This window comes from Alligator sinensis, unplaced genomic scaffold, assembly GCF_000455745.1.
Source record: "Alligator sinensis unplaced genomic scaffold, ASM45574v1 scaffold119_2, whole genome shotgun sequence".
NCBI lineage: Eukaryota > Metazoa > Chordata > Crocodylia > Alligatoridae > Alligator > Alligator sinensis.
This window is the reverse complement of record NW_005842242.1, coordinates 532,810-547,151: the sequence shown is the minus strand read 5'-3', so window position 1 is coordinate 547,151 and position 14,342 is coordinate 532,810. Positions and strand designations below refer to the sequence as shown.

Sequence of the window (14,342 nt, the reverse complement as noted above, 5' to 3'; positions counted from 1 at the left end):
AATAAATATCACACAACAGACACATGTACAGTAAAATCCTCCGATTACAGTTCCCATCCTGTTGTTCATCCGGAATTTCACACCCTGGTTGCCTTTCCTTTGTACCTCCATTTCTGGAGAGTCCAGACCGCTATGTGCTATGACAATATTGCGTGCAGGGCAACATACCAGTTCTTTTAACTCCCTCTGCCTGTCACACAGCTGTTCATACATTCTCTTTCCCACGTCCGTACTTTCCAGGGTAGAGATGATCTGGAGTTGTGTGTCATTGTTGTCAATGATGTTGTATTCCAGCATCAAACAAAGAATCTAGCAGCACAATGAAAGAGAAGAACATTCAGATTGGAGCTTTGTGTTTAATTTCTTCTGAATACTTTGATGGTAGTGAATGCCCCAAACTAGCTACAACAGCCATCAATGGAATCTGACAGTCAGTGTTAGGCAAATCAGACTAGATAATCTAATGATCTATTCTGACCCTAAAATGCATTAACTTTAGCTAAAGAATGACTTTCAATCCCTGAAATCGTGCCCATCTAGCCTGTTCCTCAGTGGCTGTTCCCTTCAGCCATTCATTTCCTCACTAGCACTGCTTTATAATTATTTAATTAGTTCTCCCTCCACCTTTTTACTGATTTTTTTTGGTGTTAAAAATAATCTATTTTAAACTATTAAATTCAAGCTTGAAAAGTTGTGAAGTATCTTCATCAAGACTCATGTGGCACAGTATACCCCCTTATCACTGGAAGGGAATAAAATATAGGGAGTTAATGTGATTGAAAGTAAATGAAATAAGATAATAAAACAAATAAAATCCCTGCTACCTGCCAATTCACCCTGTATTTCCTCTTAAACCAAACCACATGGTACCATTTCCAAAGGAGCCTTCTCCAACAGGCACCCACAGCACTAACAGTGCAAGAAAAACAATCCATGCACTGGCTGTGTACACTGGGACACATAAATGTAGATCTGAACATGAATGGTTTTACCAGGATGCTGTTTGCACCAATGCAGTTTCAAATGTTCTTTAAGAACATGTGAGCCATACTTTCCATTTCCTAACGATGGATGGAGATTTGGGCTAGATCTGTATATATCTAAGTCATGAAGGACATCCAAATGTCCTTAAAAAGTTGTGTTCTGTCCTGCAGCCTGTATTTCAGCCTCTCTCACACTACTGAACTAGACAGCAGCATGATTTGTTTTGACATGCAGGAGGGGTATCAGATAGCTAGAGTCTGAGAGTGACACAGTCCATTCATTTCTCATGATGCCTGGCATCTCCCTTTGAAACCCCAGCCCTACCATTGTGTTAATCCTGCCCCATCAGCTGCAAGACCAAAATTCCTCCTGGTTACTGTGGCTGTTACAGTCTTCCTCCCCCCTCCTATAATGAGCGTCAGATCTGTTTTACAGGGCAGCGGAGGAGGATATATAGAACAAAGAGCTAATGATGGACAGTTCAGCCTGGTTATTTCTATTTCTCTGAGTAAGCAGTCACCTAATCTGCAGTGTCATGAGAGGAGTTTGAGAGACTATTAAAACTCATCAATCCTCCTGCCCTTCTCTATTTATTTCATGAGAGCAGGAGGAGGGAGAAGGCAGCTTAGAAAAACTGTATCACAGTGATGGGTCTCAGCAATTCCTCAGATAAGATAAAGCCTCCCTGACAAGAAAAACACAGAGGGACATCTTTCCAGACTGTGCCTAGGCTAACCAGGAGTAATTCAAGCGTGACACTAAAGGTAAAGGATCACTTAAGACAAACAATGGACAACCTGATGGTGTTGCCTCCCTTCCCTGCCCTTTCCCCACAGCCAATGCAATCCTGGCCATTCCTTAGTTCAAACCCACTGAATGTCTACAGTTAAGAAAACAACTCCCCACCATTCACGTATCTCATGCAGAACAACAATATTCCATGGTAACCACATAATCAAGAAAAACATAACTTCCCCCACTATTGTTTCGCTTGACTATGCAATAGCTCAACTTGGCTAAATGCTTCTGTAATTCCATTAGCTCTTGGTTACGGAAGGGCAGTAAAGAATTCAGACAACATACGTCCCTCCCAAAACATATCTGGATTGTTACACCAGGCATTACCTCTACCATGGTCTGGTTGCCCCTCAGAGCCAGCAGCATGCAGGGACCAAGTTTGTTTTCAGCCAGCGAAAGCAGGAACTTTTTTGTTTTATAACAGGACCCCATTAAAATGTGAACCTGTATGAGGAGGAGAGATGAAGACTGTTGAATGGTGCTGCCAAACAGTCAAACCAGCATGGGCAACTTTGCCACAAGCCCCAGGAAAATGCAATCACAACCTGCAGAGCTTGTAATACTTAGACAGCTTTATTGTGGACAGTGGTCCTTTGTCAATACATGGATGACAAAGCCGAAGGGATAATACAGGAGGAGCCTTCCGTTTTCCCCATGACATCAGTCAAATCTTCCTTCAACAATGCTGCCACTAGACTGAGCCCTGCTCTAGAAGAATCATCAAAAAGTTCAGAAGAGCAGCTCGAATGCAGGTTTTTGTGCTCATTCCTAACTGAGCTTCTCTTTAGGTAGTTCAGGTTATGCTGGGTTGTGCTATGATCAGGCTACTGGATGGCTGTATAGAAAATAACGACTTTTGGTTACTGCTACTGATCTGCCAGGATTTGAACACCTGACCTAACAGGTGACAAGCAGCAGCGCCACCTGACCCAGCCAACAAGGGGTGAACCTACAGAAATGGCCAATTGTGACAGGGAGACAGCAGTGCCTTGAGAAAGACAGGTTTCCACAAAGTACTGAGCTGTACTACAGCCTGGGGAGTTTCCCTATACCTGACTGTTCAGGTGACACATTTTGCTTTCTCCTCCTCAGGTTTTCCCCCGGAAGAAAAGATGTCACTGGTCCCTCGTTCATTTTTAATCATCCCAATTTCCATATTCTATGGCCAATCTCAAACCTCTTGGGAACATCATGGAATAGCCCACCATAAGCGTACAAATGGTTGGAGTGCAGAGCCACCTGGACAATTCAATCATAATCTAGCCTCTCCTAACAGAGAATGGCAATGCTTTCCCTCTAATTACAAATCTTTTGGAATTGACTGTGGGAGAATCCATGATTTTTAGCTCATGGCTATTGCACATACAATGCTCATGGCTATTTCACTAGAAATAACCCAACAGCCCACTCCTGAAAGAGCCACGTGAAGGAGTTCTCAATTTCTGATGAGCTATGCAGACACTGGGCAGAGCATGTACTTGGAGCCCTGGAGCCAGCAGCAATGCTGTTGCACAGCGGCTACATCATTTACATACCCTTTACAGCGTGAGTTTGGTAAGAGCAGAGGCACACTCGGGTCTGTGCGTATGTGTGTGAAAGTTCAAAGAACACTATGGAGTAGTTGGGGAGGAAAAAAAAAAGACAGACTCTACACATGGTGCAGCATTTTGTGGCTTCAGATGTTTTAGAGGAAAGCCATGTTATGAACTGCACCCTGAGTTTCATTAAGTGCAAGATACCTGCTTGAGTTAAAAAGCTGCTGAAGCTTCATGGAAAACAGTCCTACTGTAGAAGATGATTCTGGGTATGGAGTTGATCATATGCTACTGTATTATTTTTCTTCCTTCATTATATTATCAGCAAGGACTTTCCTTGAACACAATATCTCTGTTTCCTAAGTGTCCATCTGCTCATATTGCCTTTTTAAAAGGAGACATCCAAGCCAAAAAGATCTCACTTCCATACAAATGTCCTTGTCATTTTTTCTAAAGAATGAAGCTAGTACTGACACAGAGGTTAGCATACAAACCATCTCTAAACAGGATGTTTTTCAAGCTTTGCAGTTAGTCGTTAGTAGTTCTTTAAGTATTTATCAACATCCTTGCAAAGAGTACAGATTACTGCATATTAAGGTATAATTAGCAGCATTGGGCTGTCTTGTGAAAACCAACTCCTTGTGCTTGTAAACACCATGAAATCACACTGCTTTCTCAAGAGGAGTGAATTCGTTTAAGTTTTTGGGTTTTTTTAAATAAATTAAGGGGGCTGAGATTGGCCAGAACTGTTCATAAAGAGAAGAAACTGACCTGTATTTGACCACAATTCTATTCCTCAAATATCTGACCAGCTCAATTTTCAGTAACTGTATAGTTAGAGGCATACAGATATTTTATATGGCCCAGGGGTAACATTTTTTAAAAGGTTTGGGAATCTAGATTCTGTTGCAAGACAATTCACTGTAGCATTAACAAATGTCAGAAGACACTTGATGTTACTTTTACTTCACCTTGGGGAACTGAGGCATAGTGCAATTCAGAGAATTTGGTCAAGGTCATCCGGGATGTATGTGCCTGAACTTGGAACCGAACTCTGGTCTCTTGCATCCACTACCCTAACTCCAAGGCCATCCTTCCCCTCTTAGTTACAAGAAAGGGCAGAAAAGCAAGGTTCTCATCACAAATCTCAATTGAAAGGAAACATGAAAGCAGGGAAACCTGCAAGAAATGCCAAGTTTCTGTGTATTTTATGTATTGTTTTAAATGTTTCAGTTTGGTTTGAAATCCTGTGCTAAATTATAATCCTGAGGCTGAAAACACCAGCACTGGGTGTCAAGAGCAGGCTCCCTCAGCTGACTGTTTTCTCAATAGTCAGATCGCTGGGATAATATACAGTAAAACACTCGCTAGATAATTACTATGCAGTACCAGGAAAGGGGCCAAATTTTCAAAACCAAGCATGTGTGGTTAGTCACTTTGCACACAGAAGTAGACTGGCATTTTATAAGTAGCCACTGGGCATGCAAACACAGTTTGCTTGTGCAAAAGCATGAGGGTACTCAGGCATTATGTAAGGCAGCATGGCTGAAACATGTAGTTCTATGTGTTATCTTAAACCATTCGTGGGTTTTCTTTAGATTGTGTTTAAGGTTCTTAATTGATGATCTTTAAATGCTACTGGATGGGTCTTTGGTTACCACATAGTCTGCATATAAGCCAAATTGCCACTAAGAGGGAGAACAATGGATTTCAGTTGGTTGTATCATCATTTTAATTTACTGGCAAATTCTGAGTCATGGTTTGCAGTGTCAACATTTTAACAACCAGGAACAAAGCTACCATTCACTAGCTATATATTGGCTATTTACTGCAAAGAACTTGCTAAACTCACATTATTGCAGACACGTACCATACTGGCAAACAGTTCTCCGTCATCGTCGCAGGCCACGCCCCCAGGACTGTAGAGCTGGAACCAGCCATCTTTGCCAGCCCGCACGCTCAGCAAACACGAGTGGACCTGCCCAACAAAGCAGACACTTGGAACATTAGGGTTCCCTCCGGTACTGTCAGCATACCCTGCATAGCACACAACATCCCCTAAGTAGCAATGCAGCAAAGCAGGTGGATTGCTTTTCACCTTTTGGGGGGAGGGGGAGTTGAAGGGTTAATATTATTATTGACAGGGCTGTAGGAAAATTAATTAATTTTGCATCATTCAACAGAATTGGCCCTCCCAGCATAAACAAGGGGTGGGAGGGTTCTAACACTAACTACATAGCCCTCTGCATTTTCTTTACCCAAATGGAGCCTCACTGAGAACAGTTCCTTTTGCTTGAAAACAAAGAAGATGTAACATTCCGAGCTTCTCCCCCAGGATCCCAGCATGGTGTGTGTCTGAGTTTCTAGTGCGATTCAAAAAGCAGAAGTGACTGGATTGTGGGTTGCTTGTTCTAATCATGTAACGCTGGTATTCTTCCTGCTGCCATGCAACTTCGCCAGATGCAGGGAGGGAAGGAAGCCAATAAAAAGACTTCCGCAGAAACGGAGAAGGTAGAAATTGGGAACGCAAAAAAATGCAAACAAGCTGCTGTGAACTTTGTAATCCAAACTCCAACCCAGAATTGCAATTTTCATTGTAGGTTTTGTAGGTCTATATTGTTTTGATACCATCATTTGATAGCGTCTCCCACAGCATTCTTGCAAGAAAGCTGAGGAAGTACTGGATTGGATGAATGGACTGTAAGGTGGATAGAAAACTGGCCGGATTGTCAGGCTCAATGGGTAGTAATCAATGGCTCAAAGTGTAGCTGGCAGCCGGTATCAAATGGAGTGCCCCAGGGGTTGGTCCTGGGGCTGATTTTGTTCAATATCTTCATTAATGATCTGGAAGATGCCATAGAGTGCACCCTCAGCAAGAACATGGATGACACCAAGCTGGGGGGTGTAGTAGATATGCTGGAGGGTAGGGCTAGGCTTCAGAGAGACCTAGACAAATTGGTGGATTGGGCCAAATAAAATCTCATGAGGTTCAACAAGGACAAGTGCAAAGTCCTGCTCTTAGGACAGAACAATCCCATGCACCAGTACAGGCTGTGGGCTGACTGGCTGGGCAGCAGCTCTGCAGAAAAGGACCTGGGAGCTCCAGTGAACAATCAGCTGGATACAAGTCACCAATGTGCCCTTGCTGCAAAGAAGGCTAACAGCATCCTGGGCTGCATTAGTAGGAATGTTGCCAGCAGGCCAAAGGAAGTAATTATTTATCTCTGTTCTGCACTAGTGAAGCCACATCAGGAGTAGTGTGTTCAGTTTTGGGCCCCCCACTCTAGAAAGGATGTGGACAAGTTGGAGAGAGTCTAGAGGAGGGCAACAACAATGGTTTGGGGGCTGGAGCATGTGACTTCTAAGGAGAGGCTGAGGAAACCGGGTTTATTTAGTTTGAAGAAGAGAAGACTGAGAGGGGATTTGATTGCAACCTTTAACTCCCTGCAGGGTGGTTCTAAAAGAGGATGGAGCTGGACTATTCCCAGTGGTGGCAGATGACAAAACAAGGAGCAATGGACTCAAGTTGCAGCAACGGAAGTTTAGGTTGAATATTAGGAAAAACTCTCTCACTGGGCGGGTGGTGAAACACTGGAACAAGTTACCCAGAGAGGTGGTGGAGTCTCTATCCTTGGAGGTTTTTAAGGCCTGGCTTGACAAAGCCCTGGCTGGAATTATGTAGTTGGAGCTGGTCCTGGTTTGAGCAGGGGGTTGGACTAGATGCGACCTTGTGAGGTCCTTTCCAACCCTAATTTTTTTCTGATTCTATGATTGTTGTGGAGCAGACAGGAGGGCACACAGTTACAATTATAACTTCTGTTTTTCAATGAACAGTTTTTTTATTTTAGCTTTTTGATTGGGGGGAGGTGGTGCCAATTAGCTTTCAATTAGGCATGTAACCATCCAGGGCCAAATTCATTTGCAGCATAATTCTATTGGAGATTAGGGGCTTACACCAAAGTTTGGCCCACAAAATCTAAAGCAGAGCTTGTCAGAAATCCTGGGTAATGACTATAATGCAGGTTCAGCCCACTCCCAGCCCGCAGTTCTGGGGTATCTTGTTTCACTTTGTGCTGATATAGAAAGTTAATGGAGATGAGAGGCCCAGTCCCACTCAGTTGTAGCTGATTATGTTAAAAAGTTACACATGTGGCTGTGAAGTAGTTAGCTGTCCTGAAGCAATAGCTATGCACTAATTCCAGTAACATCCTCCCCCTTTTTCCTCTTAATTCAGGAGACCCATGGTCATTTGTGCATACTGAAACTGAAATGCTGCTAAGGCAAAACTTGTCATTTGGGAAATGACAGGATCCAGAGCTTGCTGCTTTACTCTTTTCAAGAGAGGAGGAAAAAGTCTATGGGGATTTGACAGAAAATAGGAAAATAATTCTTGCTGGTTGCAGTTTACTTCAAAGCAGAGACATCACCAAATCTCAGACAAACAGGGCGGAGTGCATGTTTATACACGAGGCAAGAAGCTATTCATAATAAGGCAGCCTATGTTTTGAATGCATTTTAGCTCGCGAGGTGACTCAAGGGCAGTAGACTAAGAACTACACAGTGTTTGGGGATGTGCTATTTAACGCAAGAATGTTTTGACAAGTACACTCACAGTCCCTTGGATTGTGACTCTACTTATACTGGAAAGGCTTACCTCTTGCCTTGGGTCTTCTGCAAATCTCTGAATCACATATTTCAGCTCCCTTAAAAGAGACAAAAGAAAACAGTTGGATTGGCCAGAGAATTCATGCAGGTGTCACATTTCCCTTGCATTACACTTTAAATGATTTATATCTTTATGCAGTTTATAGAGAAACAAGCTGAACAGCATTTACAGGAAGGAAGCATGAGGTCTAAAAGCAATTGCCAAGGACGGTACCTATTTAAAATAGGCTAGGAAAGATTTCAGTGATCTACAGTGACAAACAGTTTTGTAAATTCTGTTGGTATCAAATGTCTTTAGTCCTTGGACTCTTGTTGCTGCAGTAAATTACAAAGTAAACCACACAACTTTATCGCTAAAAAGCATGTTCTCAGACCCCCATGGACAAAGGTGTTGGAGATATGATACTGAATGACAGGTCTTTGCTAGCACAGACTTGTTTCCAAAAGGTAGTTTAAGTAAACATACACTTACTTTGTGAATTTCTCATGTGCAAGAGCCCTAAAATTAAAAACAGAAAGCTATAAGAATTTTTTTTTTTTTTTTGTGTTTCTTTCCAAATTATTTCCATAAACACACCAAGCAACTACTGCCTAAATGACATGAACAGGATAGTATGTCTGGACAGACCACAATTAAAAACCCTTCCATTCATCCAGCTGGTAATAATGGGTATGTACACAAGGCATCATAGTTGTTTTTAATGAGGCCGAAGTCAGGCACAATTCTCATTAACCTCCATGGGCGGTCTATGTCAGTGGAAAGTGAGTAAAGGACTTTAAGACTTAGCCATGGAAATTACATTTGTAAACAGGATTTTAGATACGTCAATGAACCAGGTGCATTCTTTAATTGCACTGCACAGCTAATTAGCATTGTACATCAGCAAAGCAATTAATGGTCATTCGATAAAGTCTGTTGCATCATGGTACTGATTTACTTTCCCCCATGGGATCCTTGGGAAGTTTGACTCAGGTAAATGATGCCACTGCCTTGCTGTAGCCCAGGTAGCATGGCACCGAGGAGTTAAACCTCTCCGCTGCAAGGCACCAGGTCACTGGGGGGGCATGATAAGCCAGCAATTTGTACAATTAAAGACTGTAATGTTTGCCCTGGGAGATTTGCATTTTATAAACACTGATGCTCATTAATAGGTTCCTGAGGGAGCCTGATTGCTTCTGAGGTGGCAGGGCAGCATCTTCACTTAATCCAAACACTATAATAGGAACAGCTGAAGACTTCACCAGGTCTCTAAAATGCCTCGGTCCAGCAAGTCACTTGCTTTTCCCATCCCCCCATTTGTATTCTTTATCCACTTGGCCTTTCCCCTTCAGGACTGCCTTGAAAAAATGGGGAAGTCAGAAGAAAGAAAGATTTTTTGTACCCCTCCACCTTTTGTGGCCTGGAGCTACATGCAGTTGGACTTGTAAAAAAAAAAAAAAAAAAAAAGTCAAGGTCTCCCCTATCACACAGTCTAACTGACGTAAGACATGTCACCTTAAAACAATGAGAGGAACTCTATAACCATTCATTTATTGTGAACTTACTCTTTGGGGAATGGGATAGGTTGAAGCAAACTGGCCAGCGCTGGTCTCCAGTCGTCATAATCTGACCTGAAAGATGAATACTGTTAATAGCACGGTGTGTGTTTAACAGAATTTGTTGGCTGTTGGCTCAATGGATCAAAAGACTTTTACTGTCAGAGGTTAACCACCTCCTTGTTTTATTGAGGCTTTCTATTGACTTAGGGGGACACTGCCCCTCTGTTTTCCATGCATTCTTCAGTGTGACGCACTAACTCTGGCATTCATGTCTCAGCTCCAATACAGACCTCCTGAGTAGCGACGTAAAGACTTTCATCATTTACGATACCTGTTAGCATTTAATTACTAATATTTTCATCTAACTCTAAGCTGCAATTACTATGCCCCTGTTATTTACAGCTCCATTCTGAACTTAAATCAGATCTTTTTTCCCTTTTGGGGAGGTAGGTGACAGGAGGCCAAATTACAGACTTCTTCCTCTTTGGTCCACACACACTGACTGCCGTTTTGCAACCTATTTCATAGAACAGTTATGTAGTGTTAATTCAAGATTTTTGCAAATGTTACCCAGTGCCATTTCCAAATACTTGCTGCACACAGTTCACAGCTCATTAGACACTGTTTGTTCCTTCTCTTTCCAAAAAGCTGCCTCTCCATTGAACAACAGTGGCATGCAACCAGTGGTATAAAAGGGCATAATCTTTGCTCCAAAGTATGCCTAAAGAAAAAGAAACTGAAGTAGTAAGCACATGGGGATGGTGCAATTTAAAGAGGACAAGGACTGAGAGATTATTTAGACTGCAAGGGAAGAAAAGAGAAAAGAAAGTGTTCTTTGTAGGGGTGGGGAAAGGGCAGGTGAGGGTGACAGGTAAAAGGAAGGGGGCAAATGAAAAGCATTCAGTTTGAGCTGGTCCTGCAAGAAAAGGGAAAGAATTCACTGGTGGAACTGCCTTCTCTTTGTAAAATGTCTCCATCACATATCCTACTCGACGCATTTTATATTCAGCTCCAGGATCTATAGACATAGGTGACATTCACCGAGGTGCTATTCAGAGAAGGATGTTTGTGGAGATGGGATAAGAGGAAGGCAACCTCTTTGGTGAGGTATGAATATGGAATATTCTTTAGATCAGTGGTTTTCAACCTGTGATCTGTAAACTCCTGGGGGTCCACAGACTATGTCTAAGGGGTCCACAAGAGAAGACTATGATCTGTAAAAAGTATGTGAATATCCACACTTACAATTCAAGGGGGTCAGTACCTCCATTCAAAGTTTTTTAGGGGTCCACAAATGAAAAAAGTTTGAAAACCACTGCCCTAGATCTACCTGCAAGTGGGCTGGTCAGTGGGTGGAAGGTGGTATGCCTTATCTTGTAAGAGAAATACTCTGCATTTCCCATTTCAAATGATCTGATAATTACTAACTCATTAATATTAAGTAGGCAGGTCTCAAAACACCTGTGCAAAGAGTTGCTACTATCATCTTATAGATGAATAAAATAAAGAACATAGAGCTGAGGCAACTTTATAAGTCAGTAACAGAATTGGAAATAGAAACCCAGAGTCCTGATTTAAAGATGACTGATATAAAGAGCCCCATTTCCTTAACCTGTGTACTAGGCCTCTGATTATTAGTAAGAACTACAGAAACTGTTCCAAGACAAAACTAGACATAGGCTGAGCTCAAAGCGAGCTCCCAACATGAGACTTTTTTTGATCTGAAAAAGATTGCAAGAAAGAGCTTCTTAGCACTTATCTCCTGGATTCAGGTTCTAAAAGCTAGGAGATCAGCATTTCAAACTTGGCATAAAACGATGATGTCTCTTTAGGGAGGAACAAAGTGTAACATACTCAGATACACAGCATCTACCGATAGCACTGGAATACAGTTAGATAAAATACACACAGGAACACATCATGCAGTTATACCGAAGAGCAGACAAGGATTTGGCCCAGAAAGAAAAGAAGACTGAAGAGTATCAGCTTTGAGTAGGGCCAGGTCAACTTGTCACATGTAAACCAGAGATTTCCACAGCTGTTAAGAGATGTACTTAACACACAGCAAAGAGCAATCCAGTAAGGCAACAAGAGTGGCAGAGCCGTGAATATGGAAGTATTACTGACAAACATATGAGAAGCTAAAGAAATTCCACCTTAAGCCAATAAGAGAGAGAAAGAAAAATTATAGCCAAGGGCATGATGCATTGAAAAATCTAGTATTATGTTCGGCAATAATTTCCAGTCCTTTGTGTTAACATGCATCATAAACCCCTGGGGAGTTTTAATATGCATACACAACTGCTACAAGAGACTGTGACTTGAGCTAGCCACATAGTATATGGCAGCAGCCACCAAAATATCACATAGAAACCCAAGGTTTGATTTTTACAGTAGACACAAGGCCTTCCTATGACAAAGGTCAGGGGGAGGGGAAGGGAAGAAGACAACTAAAGACATATGCTTTTGGTTTCTATGCTTCAGAGATTGCTGCCTACTTCTTGCCAGTGGAAACCCTGGCGCATCTACTTTCCAGGTAGGTCCTGAAATCCCTCTCCCAGCAGGCAAAATGTCTCAAATTCTGTGGTTAATACAGAGTTCAAGGAAACTATTTCTGATTTACAGATTTCTTTTCTCAGGGTGCATCTGTCAAACAACAGTCAAAGGAATTGGGTGCAAGGTAGCAACTCAGGAAAGAAGATCAGTTGAGCAAGTGATATGGCTTGGTCCAAGTGGAGAACCCTAGCCCCAGGCTGTGTCCAGGACCCCAAACAACCGGTTGAGAATCCTGGCTATGTCCTCTAATAAATCCAACTTGTTTATTATCCTCTTGTTATCTTTAGCATTTGAGGCACAGAGCATATCATGTGTCAAGCTCCAGGGCTCCAAGACAGAAAGCCCCATGCCTATGTCGGTAATTCTAAAAGACATGAGGACTAATTTTGCTCTCGGTCACACTGGTGAAAAAAGGCAACAACTCCACTGAGGTATGGGGAGCTACCGTTAAAAACCAGTGAGAGACCAGAACCAAGCCTACTGCTGGTACTGTGCTTTGCAATTTCTGATTCACAAGGTTTCTTCCAAAGACGCAATGCTTTGGCTTAGCGCTCTCAGCACTACCAGTCAACAGACATAAAGCACTGCTGTTTGTTTGCCCGCTCCATTTTGTGCTTCAGAAGAACAAGGCCTAGCAAAGAAATTCTTCTGAGAGTAGATCCAGTCTTCCATCATCTCCATCAATGCCATAAAATATGGCAGCCCTTAGGGAAGGGACTTTGCTGTTATGCTAGGAAGTATAAAGCCAAGAAAAAAAAACCCAGCACATTTCATTCGAGGCTTTCCAGGCCCTAAGTTAATTAAAGTCTTACAACAGAGATATTTATTCTCCCTCATCAACAGTAGGGTGAACCGGGGCCAGAGGTCCAGTGACACCCACCATACAGCCAGCAGCAGACACAGAAATTCATCTCAGGAGTCCTTTGCTGCAATCACCAAACTTCTGCATAATGGCAGACAAATCTCAAGCTGATCATGGCTGCAGCCAATATTCATTCACTGTCTGCAGTTCATATTCAGTCAGCAGCTACATTTTGAAAATAACTTGTCACTGGACCAGTGATCTTACACGAAAGGCACATCGTTTCGATGAGGCAGGTACTACACGTAAGAATAGCAAACATTTAATCATGACTGAACCCAAGGTCAAAAGGCTGGCTTTAAGAAACGCATAGCTCCTTCACAATGCATGCGAGTTAAGCACTAAAAAGGTCTTTTCCAACATAAGGTTAAAGACTCACCCCCACTTTGAGTCTCAATGCTTTGAATCTCTCTGACATCTCAACTTGTTTAACAATGAAAATCCTTTCTTGGGAAATGGGGAGAGTGGAGATTACTCCAACTGCATTGATCCATTTTTTTGTGTCCAGTCTTCAAAGAGAATTGTGGGAGAGGGGGAAGCCGCTTACAAATGACTTAAGGGAGAGTGAGACATTGCAGAAATGGACTGAGATGCTGCACAAAATCTTTGACTCAGTTTTAAAAGCTGGGATATTATCCACTGTAGCCAGCACATGCCACTGGGTAAATGGGAGCCTATGACGGAGCAGCAAAAATAGACCAGATTCTCTCTGAAGACAAGAAGACTCTCTTAAGTGAAACACTTAGAAATGGGCCACACAAGAAGTCTGACTGTTAAACTGAGGCACACACTCGTATCTGATCTCATTCTCTAGCCTCTTACGGGCAATGCTTGTATGAGCTAAGTCTTGACTACAGCTTATTAGAACTCTGCAATGTGTCCCTTCCCTCTTCTCATGCTCTCTACAGATCACCTCAGCTGCTTGCACTCTTGCCTGGGTTCACACGATTTTCTTTTGTTGGTGCCTGCCAAACTCAAACCTTACTGAACAAGGCAGGGGTGGTTTAAAGCAGGGAAAGAAAAAGCACCAGTGTCCTTGTGGGATGTTAACTATCACTGCAGGCAGCCAGGCAAAGAGCTGCTGGAGGGACAGTGCACAGGGGACACAGGAATGCACATTATTCAGGATTTCCACTCAACATTTTAAATCTTGCAAGAAATCAGTGCTATCAGCATGATGATCCCCATTTGCTCCTGCCCTGCTGAGTTCACAAAAGCCATCAGTAGGCTAGTGGTCAGTGCTAGCCACTGGAGGCTGAGAGAGCAATCGCCTGACACTGCAAGCAGCTATACTTCTCCAAAAAACGCCTAACACGCCTGTCCAGAATGCTAGCCAACCATAATAATTAAATAATCCCTGCCTAAACTGCATTTGCCCTAGGGCTATCACTGTTATCTGCCTG

At 42.6% G+C, this 14,342-nt stretch overlaps 1 protein-coding gene across 1 annotated transcript in view; it reads right to left on the bottom strand.

Moving 5' to 3' along the window:
* The window catches only part of CMIP (c-Maf inducing protein), a 170,047-nt gene that overhangs the window by 9,203 nt on the left and 146,502 nt on the right, over positions 1–14,342 (bottom strand). The window contains exons 11-16 of the mRNA XM_014521698.2: positions 9,528–9,593; positions 8,455–8,481; positions 7,972–8,020; positions 5,188–5,295; positions 2,110–2,226; positions 169–309 (exon numbers count right to left, since the gene is read on the bottom strand). Of these exons, the coding sequence (XP_014377184.1) occupies positions 169–309; positions 2,110–2,226; positions 5,188–5,295; positions 7,972–8,020; positions 8,455–8,481; positions 9,528–9,593 (508 nt within the window). The remainder of the gene's footprint in view (positions 1–168; positions 310–2,109; positions 2,227–5,187; positions 5,296–7,971; positions 8,021–8,454; positions 8,482–9,527; positions 9,594–14,342) is intronic.